The following is a 20,737-nucleotide window of genomic DNA, read 5'->3' as shown; positions in this document are numbered from 1 at the left end:
CGGCGGCTGTTCTCGTGCCAAGTTTGCGTGCGTGCGTGTGCGCGAGCTCGCGTGTCGTTCCTAATACCACGAGGTCTGAACAGGGATGAAGGCCAACGACAGATAATCGGTCTGCTGACAGAGGAGATGAGAGGACACAGAGTGTTTACACCTGTCGGTATTAGAATGAACAGATGAACATGCTCTCAGTGCTGCCAGTAATGGTGGACGTCACTGAGGGACTGACCTCAAATTTGCCTCACCAGCGACCCCCTGTGGCGCGTGTGGGGATTTAGAATTCCACAGAGAATATAGAAGCGATTTTTACAAACTTATATTTGAGCATAAAAAAGACAAAATGGCAAAGTTAGGACATTTCTTCTGTCGGTGATTGGGAGAGTGAAACGTGCAAAACGTAAAAAAAAATAAAAACAAATATATTTAAGATATTTTAATTTAAAAAATACATTGTTTTCATGCCGTGGTTACATGTTTATAATTTGATTTTGTGCTGATAAATCACCTTTATCCCTTTCATTATGTTAATTTAATTTACCAGTTTTGTATTTGGGATCGGTCATTGGCCTTTTTTTTTCTTTTAACAATTTTCTGTTTCTCTAAAATTATTTTTTTTTTACAAGGCACTTATTTCTTATTTTTTATTTTCAGAGCTAATGTTTATTTATCCTGTAGGTTTTCCAAGCAGTCATGTAACCCTAAATGCAACAATGCTGGTATGCAGAGGAGTGACTTTCCCTTCTGTGAGCAATTTTTTAATTTAATGTATTGTACACATTTCAATACATTAACATAATTTACACATTTTATATTTATGTATATTTATATATTTTCATTTTACCCATTAGGTGGGATATTTATTCAATTATTTTCCACTACTTTTCCATTTTTTGGTTCCTTTTTATTTATGTGTATATTTATTTAAAATGAAATTATACAAAAATCGAATAACCAGACCATTTTATTATCTATATTTATTCATTTCTGTTTGACCTCATTAATAATTATAATTACTGATACATGTATTTCAAATTCACATTTATAAGAGTTATTATTTCAATATGTGCTTCCAAATTATGTACTGATCCGACAGCAAGTTCGGTCAATCAAACACACACACACAGGTTTTCTCACAAAGAACTTCAAATTTATAAATATTCTTTCCATAAACAATAGATCAGTAGGTATGTTATATAAGCCTTCAAAAAAAAAAATCAAGATCATTTCAGAGAGCATGACAAAGTGACAATATCATACACACATTGCTTCTCTACTCCAAAAAATAACTAGCTTTATTCCCCGCTGTCTCCAAATATATCAAAATATATGTCAACATTAAGCATCTACAGACCACAGGAAGCTGAATCTCATGGGTTTGACCTTGTGGAGTGATCAACGCCGTCCTCTCCTGAGTGCTGGCCCGGCCTGAGAGTCATGGTGGTTCTGCCACTAAGTGCATGCAAAGCTGCTATGAAATGAAGTCACATAAATAAGAACATACAATCTAGTCCATGCTTTGATTCAAGGCTGGCCAGCACGAGGGGGAAGAGCACTCAAGGCCACGTCCTCCTGACTCTCATCTATTAGGATGGACAGCCAGCAGGGGCTCTCGACAGCTCTCCTCACAACATCGACACACATCTGGAAGAAAAGCCAGCAGATCTGGGGATATCGGAGCTCCATCATGATAAAACTGATTTGAATAATTCAACATTTGAATTCGCTTAATTCAGAGATGTTTCCCTGCGTGTCGCCTTGGAGACCCCAATCTGATGAATTGTTTCTGTCTCCTCTCATGATTCCCACCTGAATAATACAAGCTCTAAACATTTTCTACCACCAATTACAGGTTTGGCAAAAAGTTAAGGACCACTCTCTGAAACATTGGTCGCTTCGACGTGCTGTCATCGTGCAGAACACCTTGAATCTTTGACCAGTAAGATGGCCAAAGGTGCTTCTGAAATACGGAACCTGAATCCACACTAACAACCTGTTGAACTGACTTTGTGATGCGGTCAGTTTTCATCAAATGATTTAAGAAGCCATTAAAATATCTATCAACCAACTGACCAAATGATTTAAGACCACCAAATACAGCTTCTGGTGCCCAAAACAAAGGCCATAATATGGGTGTATGAGTGGCTGGGAAACAGTCCCGATCTGAGTTGCACGACAGGTCAGGAAGTTAATGTTGGAAATGAAAAAATTAGCATTTAGTAGCCACTTTTTTCAAATTGTGTCTACCACTCACACCACTGACACTGAGGGCAATGGGTGTCGAACACACTTACAGAAAGGGGACAAAATCTTAAACAGGTTGTGAGCCAGAAAACATATCTGGGACAGTTTATGATGGAAATGAGAGTGTAAACAGACCATGTCTCTTTGAGGGTGATTTTCGTACAAAGCATCTCACAAAAACGTGCCAAAGTTTCCTAGTGATGGGAGAATGAGGCGTCATGAAACAGTGTCCTCATCCTTAGAGCTAAGTAGGTGGCGCTCACATTTCAAAAACAAGGTGAGGTTTTGTTGTAACGGTTGTTCAAGGCCAAAGCATGATTTACCCTACAGAAGCACAAGGAGAAAAAGGCTCTCAACAGGTTCACTCCAAACCCAGAGTTGCCTTAACCCCGAGTCAAACCGTGACCTTTTTGGTCTGAACCGACCAAATGTTCCATTTGAAAAAATGGCAAATAATTTCCCAGTGATCCTGAACATTTGCCAAACACTTCGTCCTACCTATCTCATCACTTGACAAAATAAGCTCTATCCTGCAGCACAAACATAAACAGGAAGAAGTTCATCAAATCAACACTTTCAAATAAGTTAAAATTCAAATCTCAATATATCTTGTATTTTCCTTAAATATGCATCTTAAATAAAATCACCACAGCTCTCGCAAAATATACCAACACACTGCGCATCAGCATTTTTTTTTCTTTCCAAAAAGAGCGCCTCCTAGAGTAAACTCAAGATATATATATATATATATATATATATATATATATATATATATACACCTCAATAGACGACTCGTGATGACATCATTCTGTGATTCTTTCATTTGGTCAAATTTCAAACTGGGAAATAAGTTTTTCAGGATTTGTTCCACTTCTAAAAAATATTCTAAAAAAATATTGCATATGCCACTTTAGGAAATTGACATAACAAAATATTCTTAATAAGGAGCAATCGTAAAGTAGGAGAATATAGCTTTATATTTATATATATATTACCTCTTTGAAGAATCTGGGCAATCATAGAAATAGGACGATTAGAATCAGGCTTGATCCGAGTCTTGGATGGCTTCAGGTTAAATACTCCACAACTGTAGCCTCACCACTCACACGCTGCATCTAACATGGGGCTACTCTTGTCCTCACCTTTCCTTAGCACCATCAACAACAATGTGCTACACACATACCACACATTTATATATTCGTTTTCCAAGGAAGTGTGAACATGATTTTGGGGCTGAATAAGCACGTCCTTCACTAACACAGCCAGAGTTATTCAAGCAAGGAAAGTCTACCGTTGCTTTCAAGGAATGAATTAGTGCAATATAAGAATGGAACAGTAGCAAGTGATGGATCCTGTGATGCCCTTTGGTTTGCGTTTCGGAGATGACTGAAGAACTTTACAGTTCAATGGACTCGCCACAGGGGTCAGCAGAGAGTAGAATGCACTGTTAGATGGTTGTACTATTTTAGAAGGGACTGCTTTTATTCTCCCCACTATGACAATTTGAAGTGAATTTAATAGAACTACACTATATGGTTATAATAAATAAAAGAATCCTTGACTGAGATTTTTTATTTTTTAATTTTGAACAAGCATCACTGCACACAAGCCTCGTATTTTGGGGGTGTAAGGACAATAAATCACTAAAAACAGATAAATAAATTCAGTTACGATATGGCTGTGGATAATTGTTGGCACCAATATAGAGAAAAAACAACTGCATATCTCCACCACTTCCTGGTAGCACATCTTATTTAAATCTTTCCTGAAAAGGAGATAATGAAAAGGTTGACTCGAATTTTAGAGCCAAATCTTCTAAGAATTTGAAGATTCAGAATTGAAGAGAAGAATAAAACAATAAATAGATTTTATTAGCTATAAACAACTTAAATAAGGATAAATAAGTATTTCATAGGATGATTTCAATTACAAAATGCCACATTAGTATAAGTCACTTTTTAGATTCTGAAGCTTCAACAACTTTTTGTCCATAACACACTTTACATAACATAGGGCTCGTAAATCAATTCGATGACGTAGAATGAGAGAAAGAACAAAGTTCCTCCTACCGAACTGTAACTATACTAGAACTAGAGAAAAGGGCCGTAGCTTCTGTGGCGACTACGTCAGCACAATTCATTAGTAGTTTTGTTTTTAATCAGAGTGTGCAGGGTGCAGGAAAAATTTGAAAGGTCTCATGTATTTCAACCCACCTCCGGCAGATTGACCTACTTTTTTTTAGGTGGGTGAGTAGCGCGTGAAGTGTTAGCATAACTTTAGTCAGTCAGAGGTGATGAGTGGACGGCTCAAGACGGCAGAAAACCACACCGACAGTTTGTCTCATTCAAGCAAGAAAACCTGGTCGTGTGGACGCTGCCTCACGCGGAGGAAGGTAGGATTCCAACAGGCAGATCATTGAAAAGCCATTTTTGGGTCCTGGCCAGAGAACTAAATAAACCCTGCTCTCAAGTGGTGAGAAAAGATCTGTCTGACAAACCTCTTTCATGTTCAGTCATTTAGATTGTGCAGAGCGCCGCGCGAGATGAAAACATCTCCGTCAGTGTCGGCGCACCGAGGAGAGAGGACGGACGGAGAGAGAGAGAGAGTGAAAGAGAGAGAGAGAGCTCGGCTTCCTCTAAAGCTGCTTGTTTGGTTTGATTGCCTAAAAGCCTCCTCAAAAAGCATCGCACACGTCCACGGTGATCCATAGTGACAACACTCACTCTCCCACTCGCTCTTTCCCTCGCACACTTGGCGGAGTTAAGCTGAAATCAGGAGGAATAAGACGACACTCTCCATTAGCTGCTCCTTCAGCCCGGCTGCTTGAGCGGCGTTAACAATGAGCTGACAGCGCAGGCTTGTGTTCCCGGCAGCACCTCCGCACCGGACCATCCCCGAGCCACTGGCTTACAAATGGAACAAACATGACTCTGGCGCTAAGACGCCGGAGGGGACACTGACAGCGGCCTAGTTGAGCCTGGTGTTCAGTGTTCCTGGCAGGTACGGAGGGTTGGGGAGGCACACAAGCTTGGCTCTCGCGTAACCTCTGAGTGTGGTGGAAGCTGATGAATGAAATCTCACTTCCTAATCCAAACCAGGAAATGTCGGCGCCATTGTAAACCTTCCTCAGTCAACTAAAGGGATCTGTGCTTCATCATTTGTCACAAACACTTTTTGCTTCATCTGTCTGCAAACACACCCCTCCCGCCCCCCGTAACCTCGCCCCCCTCACGTCGGGGGGTGGTTGCTTCTTCAGCTCGGTCCATGCAGGACGAGGAGCCGTGCGATGATTGATTTCGGCGGCGGACTCCTCTTCTACTGCAGGTTCTTCAGGATGCGTCCGTAGCGGAAGTCGTAGACATGCCGGCATAGATACACCAGCTCCGGGTCGACGTCTGTGGGCACGCAGCGGTGGGAGGGGGGGGCGAAGTCAGAGCAGCAGGGCACCATTCTGGCACCGCCAGGTGGGGCGCCTTCGGCATGGCGCTTCACCAAGGCACAATATCTACACGCATAAACACAAGCCAAGTTTTAATGATTTCATTTCCTAGTTAAAGTAGAAGAAAGCAATTGAAGAATGGAGTACGCAAACAAGACAGTACCTGATGATCCTGACTAGAGAAATACAAAAGAGTTTCATCGTATATGGGATAGTAAAGTACCAGAAACATGAGAAGACTAAGAATATTAAAAAAAAACTATTAATACAAAATCCTCGCTACATTATATCCAGGGGTGGATTGTGCAGCCCACATGCTGCTTTTATTTGAACAAGGCAAGTGCAAGAATGGTTTTCGTGACCGTGAGGTGAAGAGTCCATAGGCAAACATAGGCAGACCAATACTCATAAATGTGAACAATCAATAAAGCTCTGTATTATGTATCTTGCATATTGTATTGATATTGATATTCAAAGAATGGAAAAAAATAGTTCACAAGTTCACAAGGAAACATGACATTTGACTCCTTCAGCTGAAGAACACATCTCATGTGAAGCTGAAACTAAAATCTAGGCTCCATGGCTTGAGCTAGATTCCAGTGTACTCACCTACAGTACTGGGCTAAAGGGAGGACGTAGCACCTGTCCTCTATGCAGGCCACGCTGTTCTCGTCCTGATGTCGAGAGGCGAAAATCTCATTCTGAAACAGCAACAGAACAATCACATTCTGCATTTGTTTGCCATCACGCCGCCTGAAATAGAAACACCACTTTCTGTGACTGCTAGTGCTGAGCAAACCAAATTGCTCATGAGTAATGCGCCTGTGTGCTCCACTCAGCACGTGCTGCAGCCTTCCATCACCACCCGTAACATGAGTAGGTTTCTAAAGTCCCATTCTGTCCATGTTGGACTCAAGCGGCGCAGATACCATCGCCTGTGACATGGCGGTTTTAACCGAGAGGCTTCCCACTATTCAACAGTCTCAAGGCTGCGCAAAGAGAGATAATGATGTGGCTGCTTTATCACAACACTAGTGTCGACACCGCAACCAAAACTTGCGCTGGATTCTTCTTATAGAGCAGCAAAGCTGGAGCGCTAGAGGGAGAGGGAGAGAGTGAGCACTCCCACATTCAACAGCCCAACACAAAGCTGGCTCGGGACCTGCTTGTAGGATTTAGGGAGAATATAATCACGATGTTTTCATTAGCTGCTAACAAAGGCGTGTTGTGTTTTCATTATTGAAGCTCATTATTGCGGCGGCGCAAGGCTAAATAGGTCTGTCACGGTGTTTCGGTGAGTTCCAGCAGGAGAGGTGAGAAGACCCTGATGTTGCCGAGGAGATTTAGGGAGCAAAACACCTGTAATTGAGTTGCCGATTAAAAAAGCAGGATTAAGCTGAATGACGGAAGTCGAACTCCGAGGCAAACTGGTGCTTTCAAAGTGTGTCCCTTTGCATAGACATGAACAGACATGACATGACAACAGACATGAACAGAGCTGTCACTCATTGATGCAGCGACCAGAGCGCTGTCATGCAGCAGGAACTCATCGTAGAGCTTCATACAGTTGGCTCATGGACTGATCCACGATAAGCATGCGTCATCGTTTCCATGACGCCGCAGCCAAAGACGCAGTTAATAAAAGCCCTCAGTGTATCTGCTTTTAAATGAGGACAGTATTTATTTACCATCTGTGACAGTCTGCTGGGACTCGCTGTTAAATCCTCTATATATCTCAGTGGTGGGTGATTTTCCAGCGAATGATCCTGACGGATTACTGCACAGTTGTAGGTGGGATGTGATATTAACAATTACACAACACAGCTCGCATCCTTATCGCTTCTAAAGCCGTTTTGATGAGCTCACTGCTGCTTTAATAGAAAGCAGATATTGCACTTTCAGTAATGAGACTTCGCCGGCCGCTCCGTTTATATTTGGAACCTGGTGGGTGTTGGTTTGAGGCCCTCAATTAGATCACAATGTCACATGTCTCACAACATGTAATTAAAAATAAAGCCATATGCTATTATTAAAAAAAGGCTGATACACCCTTACTGCATGGCAATTGACTGAAATATCTAACAGTTTAGGTGCAGCAGCTACATATTGGAATAGTCATGTGATGCTACTGAAGTTTCATTGATGCTTAACTCTTTTTAGAGGTTCAATACTGGTTATTTTGTGACTAATAAAACGGCAGGTTTGAGCAAAATTTTTAATTATAAATTTATTATTCCTTATTTTTGATAAGTAGCCTTGTTGTGCTTTGTAAATCCTGACAGTTTGGTGACACTTAAAATAAAAATAAAAATAAAAATAAAAATACAGAATATACACAGAATACAGGGAAAAATACATAGCATTTGAGCATATTTTAGTTCTTTCAGCATTTCCCATCAAGGGTTGCCACAGCAAGTCAGCATCCTCCACCTAGATCGTCATAGAAGCATGTTATCTGACCAGGTTTGACTCTCTCACCTGACAGTGTGTGCTGGGATCTCGGCCTCCCTGTGTGTGTTCAGGTCGGTAGTACCAGAAGAGGCTCATCATCAGCTCTCCTGTGGCATGTACACAACATTGATCCTCCGTGTCCTTCCACACGTGCAGATAATAAACAATGCCTTTCGATATTCGGCTCCACCTCACCAGTTTTGGGGTCTTCCCATAGAGCCGAAATCTTGGCGACATAAGGGAGGGACTTCTTCCTGGGGCCAGATCGCAGCAGAACCGTGTCTCTAACTCGGATCACTTCACCGTCCCTCTCCACTCCTTCGTAACACTGCCGCAAGGCTGACTCGTCCTCTCCCTGAGACATGTCAACACGAACAAGATTTAGAATGGGAAGGTCACAAAGCAAAATATGTTACATAGTGTCCTCTTGTGGCGTCACAGTAAAAACATACTAATATTATAGTTTCTTTTTTCCATAAACACTATCAAAAAACAAGATAAATTAAACAGCAAATACAAGAAATAAAAGAGGTTTGTGATTTATCAAAAGAAATTCATTGGATTACCAGAAAGTCTGTTTTATTTTCAAACTCTTAAAAACAAGCACAAATTACGAAGTATGTTGTACCTCAAGGTTAACAAGGTTAGAGTCCAATAAGTATTCGAGGGCAATTTTTTTTCAAAGGAATATATTTTGAATACCATTTTTAATGAAAAGAGGAGCTATGGTAAAACAAAATGAAGGCACAGTTTGTGGTTTAATTATTACATGAACATGTATGATTATACATAAACAATAAGGGCATAATAATAAAAAGTGGCATTTTTAAAGTCAATATTGTAAAAGCAATATGTAAAATTATACCAAAAATAATATATATAGAGAGACATTTATTATTGGGAGAAAAAACTCAAACAAAAAAGACAAATAAAAAGAAATATTAAACAAGAAAATATATTTAAACAGATTCCTTAATAGAAAACATAGATATTTAACAGGTTACACTTGTACATACTTAAAGTAAAAAATGTATTTTTAATTTAAAAAATAATAATAATGTGATACTAGATACACTTTGAATTCTGTGAAAATGTGGAATATTCAATCTTTAAACATTTGATAAGAAAAGAAACGGGAAAGGAAGAAAAAGTAAAATATGGAAGACAGCTGAGATACTGTAGATAGTAAATTGTTTCAAATGCAAATTGGAAAAGTAGTGTAGTTATTTATACATATTTGGTCACAAATGACCTCACAAAGGTCAGTCAAATCCACTAATTTGCATATGCAATGAGAAACGTCCAAACAAACCTACCGCAATGAAAACCTCCTTCTCTGTGGGAACTCCGACGGGCCTCCAGCCATTGGTGGCCCGTCTGCGGCTGACTTTCTTTTGTTTGGTGCTGCTGAGGCTTGGCACATTCGCGGGCTGTTTCTGGGACAGCCGTGTGCGACCGCTGGACAGGGAGCCGTTAGAAGGTTTGGTGCTCTGTGGACATTCTGTGGCCAGTTTTAACCGGGCCTGAGGCTGGTCCCGCCCTGACACAGGGGTCAGCAGGTGGGAGTTGGTTTGGGTGGAGGTCGGCACGGTGGAGAGAGGGCAGCTGGAGACGAGGAGTGAGGAGCTGTGGTCGCCCTGAGGGGAAGAGTAACCCTCTGGAAGAAGGAGAGCAATAACAAACATACTACAAATTCAAAATCGAAGATTTAGGTCAAGATATTCTATGAAAACAATACAACTTTGAACTGGCACAATTCCTGTGTGGATTTCCCATGTTAATCTGAGTCAGCTGTACAGCTATGTATAAATACAATTGTTGCAGAGGAACACAGCATTTGATCCGTTTATCAGGGAAAATCTAAATCAACATCTAACTGTGAACAACCCGAAAGCTGAGATGAAAACAGAAGGAAGGAGTCAGGCAAGGCAGTCATGTGAAGAATTTAAGTACTGTCTTGTAAAGTGAATTACAGAGAAGTGTCCAAAATGTATTGCGGGTTGTAGAGGTCATTGCTAGCTTGTTGTGGGAACAACTTCATCAAGGAATCCCATGCCTCTCCATGCAGTGCCCTGCCTCAGAGTCCCAGGAGGATTTAACCTTGGAAATATACTATAACTAATCCTCAATTTCTGAGTGAGGACTTACCTGTTTTGATGCCGTGTGTACATCCAGTGCATCCTGTGCTAAAAGAGCACCCCCTGCTGTTGACGGGAGGCATTGTCCTGTAGGTGTACCCACTGATGCTGCACGCTTCATTGTAACAGGGAGACCCGACAGAGTTGCAGTACGCAGGATGAGGGAGCCCTGAAGGGTGGGACATCCTCGGACCTAGCAGCTTGGAGTCAGTCATCCTGTTCGGGCACATGTTGGGTGGGGCAAAGTTCAGAGGTTGCGAAGCCAGACTAGCTGACGTTGTTCCAGTGTGTGTCGGGTGGGCGATGTGCACGTAGTAGCTGGAGAAGCAGTGCTCGGCTGTACAGAGGCATGGGTGGGGACTGAGGGTCAGGGCCGTGTGCGGGTGGGAATGTGTCAGGGACGGTGATGTGACGAGGCACTCGCGTTTCACGGGAGTCATGGCCGAGTTAAGCGCCGGATCATTTGACTCTCCGTAAGTCTGCTGGCCGAGAAAAAAGGCCAAGCGATGGCAGTATTCCACTGAGCCCTCTGGTGGACAGCAGTAGTATGGGCTCAGCTCTGTCTCCAGCTGCTCTTCCTTCACTTGTTTTAAGGGATAGCCCAGCACGCTGCGCGACTGGTAGCCTGGCTTGGTGAGCCTGTGAGTGCAGTTGCCAATCTCCCACTCCACCTTGTCTTCAAAGTCGGCCTTTTTCTTGCAGACCGTGCAGCCAGTGTGCAGAGGGGAGTCGCCTTTGCCGTTCCGCTTCTGCGATCGCTCTTTGTGTTTCACTCTGGACTTACATTCTGCTGTGACTGTAGCTGTAGGCTTCACACGTTGCTTACTCGTAGCAGACGTGCTGGTTAATTTCAGCAAGGCAGCAGCATTAAGACCTGCCAGTCTTCTCGGGGCAGGGGCATCCAAGATTTTAAGACTTGCCGCCTGTGTTTCCTCCACTCGGCATGCTTTGGTCTTCTTGGCCTGCTTTGAGCTTTGGCACTGCTCCTGTTTCTGCGTGCCGGGACCCTTATTGGTGTTTCCTCTGTTGGTCTTTTGACCTCCCGAGTTGCCAGTTCTAGTTGGATCTGCGTCTGAAGAAACACCAGCATTCAATAGTTCTTCCTGTTTTTTGGCCTGCTTGGCAGCTGGCTGAAGGTCAGTCGCTCTGTCAAGCAGCAGACTGTTCACTGCCTCAGCATTCAGGGAGGCAAGCCGTCGCTTGCGTGGTTGTAGATCAAGGACACTCGCCCCTTTTACTGGGGGGGTGAATTTCAATTTGTTTTTGGGTGAAGTTGCCTCAACTTGAGGGCTGCTTTTAACTTTCTTGGATTTGTGGTTGAGCAAATTCACTTCTTTTTGTTGGGTACTTTTCAATTCCTTGGTGCTTTCCAGCCTCGTGAGGAGGACGTGGCAGCTGAGACCGCCTCCCTCTGAGCCCCCAGCACGCCCTCGCAGAGGATACAGCTTCCTGTCCCGCTTCTTGATACCAGGGACCTTCAGGTCACGCTCCTGCGCTCTCTTGTGGCTCATCTTCTCGGCTTTCCTTCTCCCTTGTTTGACTACGCTGATCTTCTTGGTCCTTCCAAACCTCAACAATCGCTCCGCCACACCACCACCCATCGTGCCAGCATGTGGCCCGAGAGGGGAGCCGTCCCACCACTCGGCAGCTATGTGGCTCTGCCTGGGGGAACCTTTCTGCTTTGCGTGAGTCATCACATGCTTCTTCACAGAGCCTATGGATAAGAGAACAAAAATGAACTCTGAGTTTCCCCAACTGGCATCATAGTGTTTCGTGTACAAGGAAGGGTAGTGCCAACGGGTGCGGAGCCTCAGAAGCTAGATGCAAATACACTTTGTAAAAATAAAAGTGTCAGTCAGCGACAAATAAGATATGCAAGCCTGTGCCGGACATAACAAATAAGCCCAAATATGGATTGAAAAATGACTAGGTCGTGTAACCCCCACGAGTCTGAAGCTAACTCCATCCTGAAGCTATCACAAGCAAGACTCACTCAGAACCCTCATGAACGCACACACACACACAGACATGCGGCCCTGCTGAGAATAAAAAACAGTACGATCTTGTTCACTTCCTGGTTCAGCTTTATGACACATTACAAGCAACTAAAAGACTCTCAATGCTTCAGCACTGCATGCGAGGAGTCTATGACTCAGCATGCGAAAGGAACGACGGACATACAGAAAAGAATCCAACTACAGTTCATATCTGCTCGACAAAAGTGGAAGTGTGGAAAGTTCACACATTAACGCCAAAATGTTTTACCCATCTAGCAACACCTTAATGAACTCACAAGCAAAATAACTTCCTATTTCTTTGTGCAGACTCACGGTTAAGTCAAAAGGATTGACTACGCACTATTTGTAAAGTCCGTTAAACACACCATTCTATCTTTACAACTCTGAATTCAAATCTTGAACTTTCCCCATCTTCTGTATAAAACAACTGTTGCTGTCTCCCATTGGCACTTGTTTTTTTCTTCCCCTGCTTATTTCTTTTTCATACCATGCCTCTTTGTTATTCCATTACGACCCTTGTCTCTTCATTTATCTTGAACTACATAACACTTTCTATTGTCCTCAACCCGAAAAAGCTCAGTCAAGTACATTTGTATTAACTCCAGGACTCCTTTTATCTCTGCAAGAATGTTAAAGGACATACACAACTCTTAACATCCTTTACATCTCAGAATAGCTTTTATCTTCTGCGATCACAAAGCCAAGGCTGAGATCAGCAGGCGATGTCCGTATAGTGGACCATCAGCAGCTGGCGTGAAGCATAAAAAAGTACCTAGAAACAACCAATGCGATAAATGAAAGTGACTTTTTGCCGAGGAGATCTGCTCAAAAGACACATCAGCTAGCAAAACAAAGACCCCTTCAAGCCTTCAATTCAGATTTAAACATGACATTTGCAAGATAATGATTAGTAATTCAGCAGAACGTCACTTCACTCAGATTATGTTTCTACGATCACATGGTGAGCAGCCGTTATCATATCACTGCTTCTAATCCATGTTTTATTACGGGCTTGTGTTTGTTGTGGAGCCAGCGCCGCTTATCAACCAGTGAGCGCGCAGCATGCAAACAACAGCTTATTAAGGACAATTGTGGAGTCTGAAAAGAAAATGTCACAAGCTGTCATTGAAAAAGCGCAAAATCTGTCAGCATGACAATAAACTGTCTTCATAATTTAAACCTTATTCAGAAATCCACCCTGAAAACCACCAGCTGCTGTGAAAGTGAAAGCGATCTAGAACAATCTAATCGCTGAAATATCTATTCGTAGTCTTTATTTTGAACAAATACAGTGCAATACCTGCTTACTTCTCTCATGTTTAAATCTTATGTTTCATTTTTTGACTTCAATGAAAACAGGAATATTTTTATTTGTGTTAGCTTATTAATTTTTTTTGTATTTTAATTGTGTTCATGTTGTGATTAAAGCAATGTACGTTGCAGATAATCAATAGGGAAGACTTGATATTCATGATTATTACAATAGATCATAATAACACATTGGTGAACGTATAATAGCCATTAATAAGCTAATTACGTGCTTATTATGGTCAATAAACTGTAATTATGATGCTTTTTATTTGAGTGAACTATTGGTGACCAATCCTGGGTAAAAGGCACAAAGTCAGTGACAACATTATACTAATAAGAACTTTATAAATGATTAATTACAGGCTAACATGCTGCTGATACACATACAAATAAGTAGTTTATTTAGGTAATATATGTTCCCTAATCTAAAGTCTGACCAATAGCGCATATACAAAAAGGAATCACTTAAGTTAAAAACACTGACCATGACTTCAGTGACATTCAGAACGTCTATGTTCCACGACAGTCATCAGAATTTCGAAATATTGCAGAGGTTTTAGTCATTGAGAACCTGTTTCGTGGTTGCGCTTCTGTAAGTGTAATTGTGTTTCTTCGATTGTCATGTACTCTTAAGCGCCACCATAGTATTAAGCATCATACTGCACTCAAGACCAAACTGATTTGTAGCATACAGGCCACGTATGGTCCACTAACTGAATTTTATCTGGCCTTCATGAAGTCATGAACTGTCAATATAGAAAAGTCCCACTGCTTTGTGTTTCAAAAAGTCACACTTGTAATGATTTGTAACTTTCATTATTTGAATTCTATATTTTGCTGACAGTATTTTTTCTATTATATTATACTATATTATATTATATTGTATTGTATTGTATTTTATTATATTATATTATATTATAATATATTATATTATTATTTGAATTCAAGTTCCTCCCCTGAAATTCTTTTAAATATTTTAGTTATTTGCTTTCAATGAGCCAATATGCAGAATTCCCTGACTAAACATTGATGAGAACTAGGTTGGACAGCCCCTCACTCAGGTCCCAGTATAAAATGCAGCACCTTGTTTCACGCATTCACAGTAATGTTCTGCTGCAGTCATCAATGAGACAGATGAGGACAATTCACACGCTATCAGCGATCTAATGATGTGGACACATATGTGATTAAGCCGAAGAGAATGAACTGACACTGATGACGGCACAGACCGATGTGTTTCTAGCAACGTTGGATAGATCCACAAATAATGTGGGGTTTTTTTAACCAGCAACCAAAATAAGCATAACAGTGGCTTGACATTTGCAGTTATGTCAAAAGCAGCTGGATCAATTTTCTGGGAACATCCTGGAAAATATCCTTCTCTCTTCGCAAATCAAAAGCTTGAAAGGTTTTTTTTTGCGCGAGAACGGCTGAAAAAAAGACCTGATGTTTGCGGCGGATGATTCTGTAGCATGGAAATACTCGACAGCAAACAGCCAAAAATTCCCACAAGGGCAGTGGAAGATCTTTCTAAACATGTTGGGTTTAACGTGGTGTGACTGGACTTGTGTAGTGTAGGCAAGCTGTGAGTAACTCCCCTGATAGTCAAAATGATGCCAGGAGACAACGGACGAATTCCAAAACTGAGAACGGACAAAACCATTTCGACTAGTGAGCCAGTAAAATATGGCCATGCCATTTCAATTTTATGGCCGTTGAAATATGGTCTGTGTTAGCAACTACAAACACAGCATGATGAGGAAACAAATTTGTGGATTGTGTTTGACCTATTTCATTGACTAAAAACTTGTTCGGGGACGCCATCTTGGATTGCGTAATCGGAGTGGTGGGTATTCTGCCAACTCCGACTGGGAAATCCTACGAGGGGTGATGTCTCAACTGTAACTCACAATAACTGTACTCTGAAGTTCGACCAGGAAATGGGGCTACACTTGAATCTGCTGTTTTGTGGTCCTTATGCAGAAGTGCACACAAAGCCCCAGGTCTTTCAGATGAGGTTCGAAGTTTTCGGATCAAGTAGTTCTGGGACTTTGAAATGTCAAATCGTGTCGGAGGCAACATGATTGTCAAGAAGGGGTTAGTAATGTGCTCATTACTAAATACTCACATTTTGCTATCTAACAGGGCATCGTAAAAAGGGAGGTCACGCAGCTTGGCCATCTAGTGGGGAAACACTGGCATTGCATGGGTTTGATTCTGCACAGGATGTTACAGCAACAGCCACTGTGGGATATTTACAGCAAGAGTTAATGTGTTTTGTTTGAGAGTTGTTAAATCTTTTTTGACTACTGCAGGCCTACTCGACTTCGTAGTGGCACAATGTAACCCACAAAATTGTTTGAAGAACTACAATACCAGCTAGGCAAACGTGACAACCACCTCACACCTGCTCACATCTCAATGAGTTGTTGTGGCAGGCAAGTCAGTTTCAGCAAAGCCACTATTCACACGACTACAACAAGACCACGTCAAACTGGAGGAGAGACAGAAGTCTCTTTTGGTGACAACTTCCCTCGCCTGTGCTTCAGTCTGTGCAAAAAAAGATGGCAATGTCTCTCTTCTCTGTGAACATTCTTTTCCTCCAGTGATTTTTTATTTGGTTACAGCACATCTATTGGGTGTTTCACAGCCAAGACTGAGAGACATAGAGCATATGAAACGTGGTTGATACTGTTGGAAGCCCAGGACTGGGACAACGAGAACATTCCACTTGCACTCGGAATTCAGAAAAATTCCAAGTTATGCCCTCCAGTTACATCACCTGATGTAGGACTTCTGAGTTGGAAAGTCGCAGACTCAGCGAACATAAACACAAAGTTAAAGTGTTGAATCAATTAGGCCAAATGAAACACATGAAACACATTCTGCAAAATTGTGTTTCCTCTCCATCTGGTGGTTTTTCGAGTAGCAAATGGAGCCAGTAGGTTGCTTGAATCAGGTCACGCGTTTTCGTGGACACGGTTATCTTGTATTCCTACTTCAATACATAATTCGCACTTCCCACATCCGAGGTAACTGGAAAGCACAAACTTCAGTATGAATCTCACGACTTCTTTATGGCTTTGAAATGCAGACTGGCTGACGTCTGAGCTTATATAGAGTTTTATGCAAGTTTTTCAAAAAGGCAAAGCTGGCTGGCTCTCAAGCTATAGTTAGCATGCGTGATCTAAGCAGCACACTTCACCTTTAACTTTTGTCTACACTGAGAATGCTTGAAAATTTCCAAAGCCTCAAAGGGCACTTTCATCTTGACAATCTCACTTTAACCTCTTGAGACAGAACAGAGAGATGTGAAATAAGAGACCAGTCAGAACGAACAACATCACAAGTGCACCTGTCCATCATGTGAAAACAATAATAATGTATAAACTCTATGCACCGCCATGGAACAAGATATACAAAAGGTCCTGAGAAAAACCTGTGATGTACGTTGAGTCTGCTCCACAGCAAGTTCTTCACCTCAATGCTTCAATGACATCAGGCAGGTTACGAAAACTTTAACCCTGAAGTGAAAACGGTGATATATTTAACACTAAAATCAAGTATGCTTTATTGGTGATGGTCAGTTTTCCTCCTCCAGCTGCGACGCCATGCTAACATAACACCTTTTAGCGACAAGGCTGGAGGCTGTAGTCTGGCATTAACTGCAGCCCTGGCATTTTAATTGAAAATAAAAACCCATACAGAATGATAGGCTGAATACTAACCACTATAACAGTAAAGTCAGCGAAGAAAAACAGAGAAATATGGACATGTGTGTTGAAGTGCTTCGAGGCGTTTGTAGCTTCGCCATAATTAGCAGAAAGTGCTAACAGACTGAGCAGCTACAAGGATGAATCGAGATGCCGTGAGCTTTTGACTCTTGTTTGATTGTTTGTTTGTTTGAGAATAAAAGTTTGCACCAAATATTTCACTTTCATTTCTCAATTCTCCAGGCTCATCTGTGATGCTTTCAGGAGACCATTTGTGTGTTCACAGCGATTCTTAATGTTTCCAATAAGATTAACATCTGCTGTTGCAGTAAAATAAATCTTATTTAGCTACTGTTAAGATTGGGTGACATTTAATAATATAAGTAAAGTACTTATTATTGTGTGTATTAGCAGCATATTAGCTAGTAATTCATTATTATAAAAACCTGATTATTATCTTGTTCATACTCGGTCACCGATAGTTCACTCGACACAACACTATATAACAGTAAATGATTGTTTTATTTTCCTTTAGGAAGTTGCTAAGGTGGGGATCAGAAAATGACTATGACATCATTTTTTCAACTGTTTCATTTGGAAGAACCAGTCGTCTATCTAATGTCGTGTCATGAGTCGTCTCAGTCAAAATACATGGAGTATGTGCGCAACCAGCATGAAGAAAAAATTCAGTTCCTCCGATTATCCTCTGATCAACCATCGCTGAATGCTCCATCAGAAAAATCTCCTTTCGCGACACTTCCTTTCTCAGCCTTGTTAGTATTTTGGTAATTTTGTTACTCGTCTCACTGGTTTGTTCTGCTGAACATAAGGTAGGTTTACGGGTGCCAATCTGAGTGTTTCACAAATGTGTCAGTCACCATAAAATATTTCTTTCAAGCTTCATTTGACTTTCAGATGTTATATGATACTGTTAAACAAAATGTTACAGAAAGTGATTCACTGCTGATCTGTCAAACATGATTCATATAAACAAGTTTTCCCTCCTCTAAACGGAGTCAAATGTTCTATATCAACAGAGCTGAGGTAAGAAAACCGTGTCGACGTATGCAGGAGGCTGCAGAAGCAAAAACACCGAGCGGTCCAACCGCCCTGGATTGATTAGTATTTTATAGTTGCGGGCCTGAAGTGGCCTCTCGGGCCTCCACTTTGACACATGTGGCTTATATCATCCCCAATCGTTTACAGGGTTCAAAACCACAAGCTCCAACTTTGATAGTAAGCTTTAATAATGTTTATTTTAAACCAGCCAGACGATTTTTCAGCAGCTGTGGGTCACTGCCGAGAAGAGTAATGTAGGAGGGGAGAAGTGAGGAAGTATAACCTACAAGATATTATCTCGTGCAGCAGCATGCTGACCAAACGGCAATTTGGCTCTTTAAACACAGTTAGGCCTGGTGTTCCTCAGGAAGCAATTTCACATCTACAGTAAGATGAATGGCCCTTTGCTCCACCTCTAATTGGTTAGAAAACAGGTCATCAGCTCCAGTCCCATCCACAAACACACGGCGCCCCAGACCTTTTTTTACGATAAAACTCCTTCACAGGAATGATGTGTAACAATTTCTGCCTGGATGGAGCACAAACACACTCCCCCACTCCGACTGCAAACCGCTGAGCCAAACACGCAGTGGACCGACAACCACTCAACCATTAGAATCTAACACTTAAACACTAACCACCATATAAAGGAGACAATGATTCTCATTCTTTGGAACCAGACATTACAGAAAAGTTAGGTGTGATTATAAACAGATGAATCCTTCATTCGAGTTTCAGGTGATTCACTACAGTGTTTCTTTGACGTCAACTATCATTTAGTCATTGGTCAAGGTAGTTGTAAAAACGGTATGCTGAGCGTTTTAATCATGTGTGAGTTTTTTCACTTTTATTTGGCGATAACATGGTCAAAACCGGTTTGACTTTAGGTGTGTGTGTACTACGCAAACACATTTAGTGAGTTCTAGAAGGAGAGAATTAATGTATTCCCCACATCCTGATTTATCAAATATGACAGCAATTTTTGTGGGTCAAATTCCGACTTACTGTCTTAAGTTTGTTTCAGCTTTTAGTGTTCACGCATTTCTTTTTACTTTGCATCTAGTTTAATACATTTTTCTTGAATTATTGTAATAATTATTAGCGTTCCCTTACCATCCTACCCAACAAGTGAGCAAGAAGTCTACTTGTTCCCAAAAGCATATGTACAACACATTGATAGAATTAACACAATTTTAAATTAATTTTATTTTGCATTAGTAGAACGTGACTTACCGAGAGAAACAAAAGAGAAACATTAGTTGCACTCCAGGGAGACTGTTATTCAGAAGTTGGCAAGCAGGACAGCGTGAGTATGACCCAAATTATAATCATGTTTACTTTGATCAGTATTGTAATCACGCTTATTATTCACAATTATTCATGATGTCAGGGGAAAACACCTGTATTTGAATTACTTTACTTAGTACGGCCAATAAAAGCTAAAATAATAATTGAAATTAAAATGAATAATTAAATTTAAATAAAAATAATGAGTGAATATAATGAATATTAATATGAATATGCTATTACACAGTGCACTCATGGAATCAAGATTGCAGGACTGTATACAATTCTAATATACCCCAATATTTCCCTGGACATATCGCTCCAGAGTAACCATTTAGCGTGTGAATTTGCTTCCTACAAACGTGGCGAATAATGCTTAGTAATAGCAGTGCATGGTTTGGTGATCTAGTGAGTAGTGTTGTAGTACTCGAGATTGGTCTTGGTGTGAAGACCGTTGTTTTTAGGGTCTCGGTTGGAAATGTATTTTTAATCGGTCTCGTCTCGGACTTGAACTGGGCGGACTTTGGATTTCAATTCAAAACCAGTCACTACCAACAAAGAAACGGTCATAATTGATAAAGGAAGGATTCTTGAGACCTCTGAGGAATATCTCAAGAACCCTGATCCACAAGAGGTCCACAGTGGCTGCCGGTTTTTGTTCCGGAGGAAGATAGCCAAACCCTGATAAGGTGTCTGAAGACTCACAATTGTCAGACTGGTGCTGCTTGTTTCAGCTGACACCGGATTGGTTAACCAATGTGTGCCTGCATCCATTGCAGCTCATTTATGGATCAGATTGATAATGTCTTGGTCTCGGTTGGTGTGGTCTTGACTAGAACACTACTAGTGAACTGCAAATTATAATAATTTTCTCCCACCCAGCACTCACTGTCTTTAGACTTTAGACTATTTCGTCATGTTTAATATGAAGCTTTAGAGCGGATTTTAAATTCACTCATGCAGCCTCCAAATTTTGTTGCAAAGTAAACTTGGAAAAAATAGGATTTATTGTGCATCCCTATTGCCAAGCAATTGAAGATTCTATCTTTACAAGAGAGGCATACAATACAGCACATCACATGT

At 41.2% G+C, this 20,737-nt stretch overlaps 1 protein-coding gene across 3 annotated transcripts in view; it reads right to left on the bottom strand.

The window, feature by feature from the left end:
• Positions 1-467: 467 nt before the first annotated feature.
• Positions 468-20,737, bottom strand: part of LOC128771841 (bromo adjacent homology domain-containing 1 protein) — a 38,414-nt gene continuing 18,144 nt past the window's right edge. For 2 of the 3 annotated variants that reach the window (XM_053887641.1, XM_053887640.1), the window contains exons 2-7: positions 10,277-11,980; positions 9,445-9,785; positions 8,324-8,483; positions 8,156-8,235; positions 6,287-6,378; positions 469-5,743 (exon numbers count right to left, since the gene is read on the bottom strand). In XM_053887641.1, coding sequence (XP_053743616.1) covers positions 5,554-5,743; positions 6,287-6,378; positions 8,156-8,235; positions 8,324-8,483; positions 9,445-9,785; positions 10,277-11,960 — 2,547 coding nt within the window. In that variant the 5' untranslated portion in view covers positions 11,961-11,980 and the 3' untranslated portion in view covers positions 469-5,553. Of the gene's footprint in view, positions 5,744-6,286; positions 6,379-8,155; positions 8,236-8,323; positions 8,484-9,444; positions 9,786-10,276; positions 11,981-12,771; positions 13,316-20,737 lie in introns of those variants that run through there. The other variant, XM_053887642.1, reaches the window with a different exon arrangement.

Source organism: Synchiropus splendidus, chromosome 15, assembly GCF_027744825.2.
Source record: "Synchiropus splendidus isolate RoL2022-P1 chromosome 15, RoL_Sspl_1.0, whole genome shotgun sequence".
In the NCBI taxonomy this organism is placed as follows: Eukaryota; Metazoa; Chordata; class Actinopteri; order Syngnathiformes; family Callionymidae; genus Synchiropus; species Synchiropus splendidus.
Note: the sequence above shows the minus strand (reverse complement) of the source record. Positions and strands in the feature narration are given on the sequence as shown.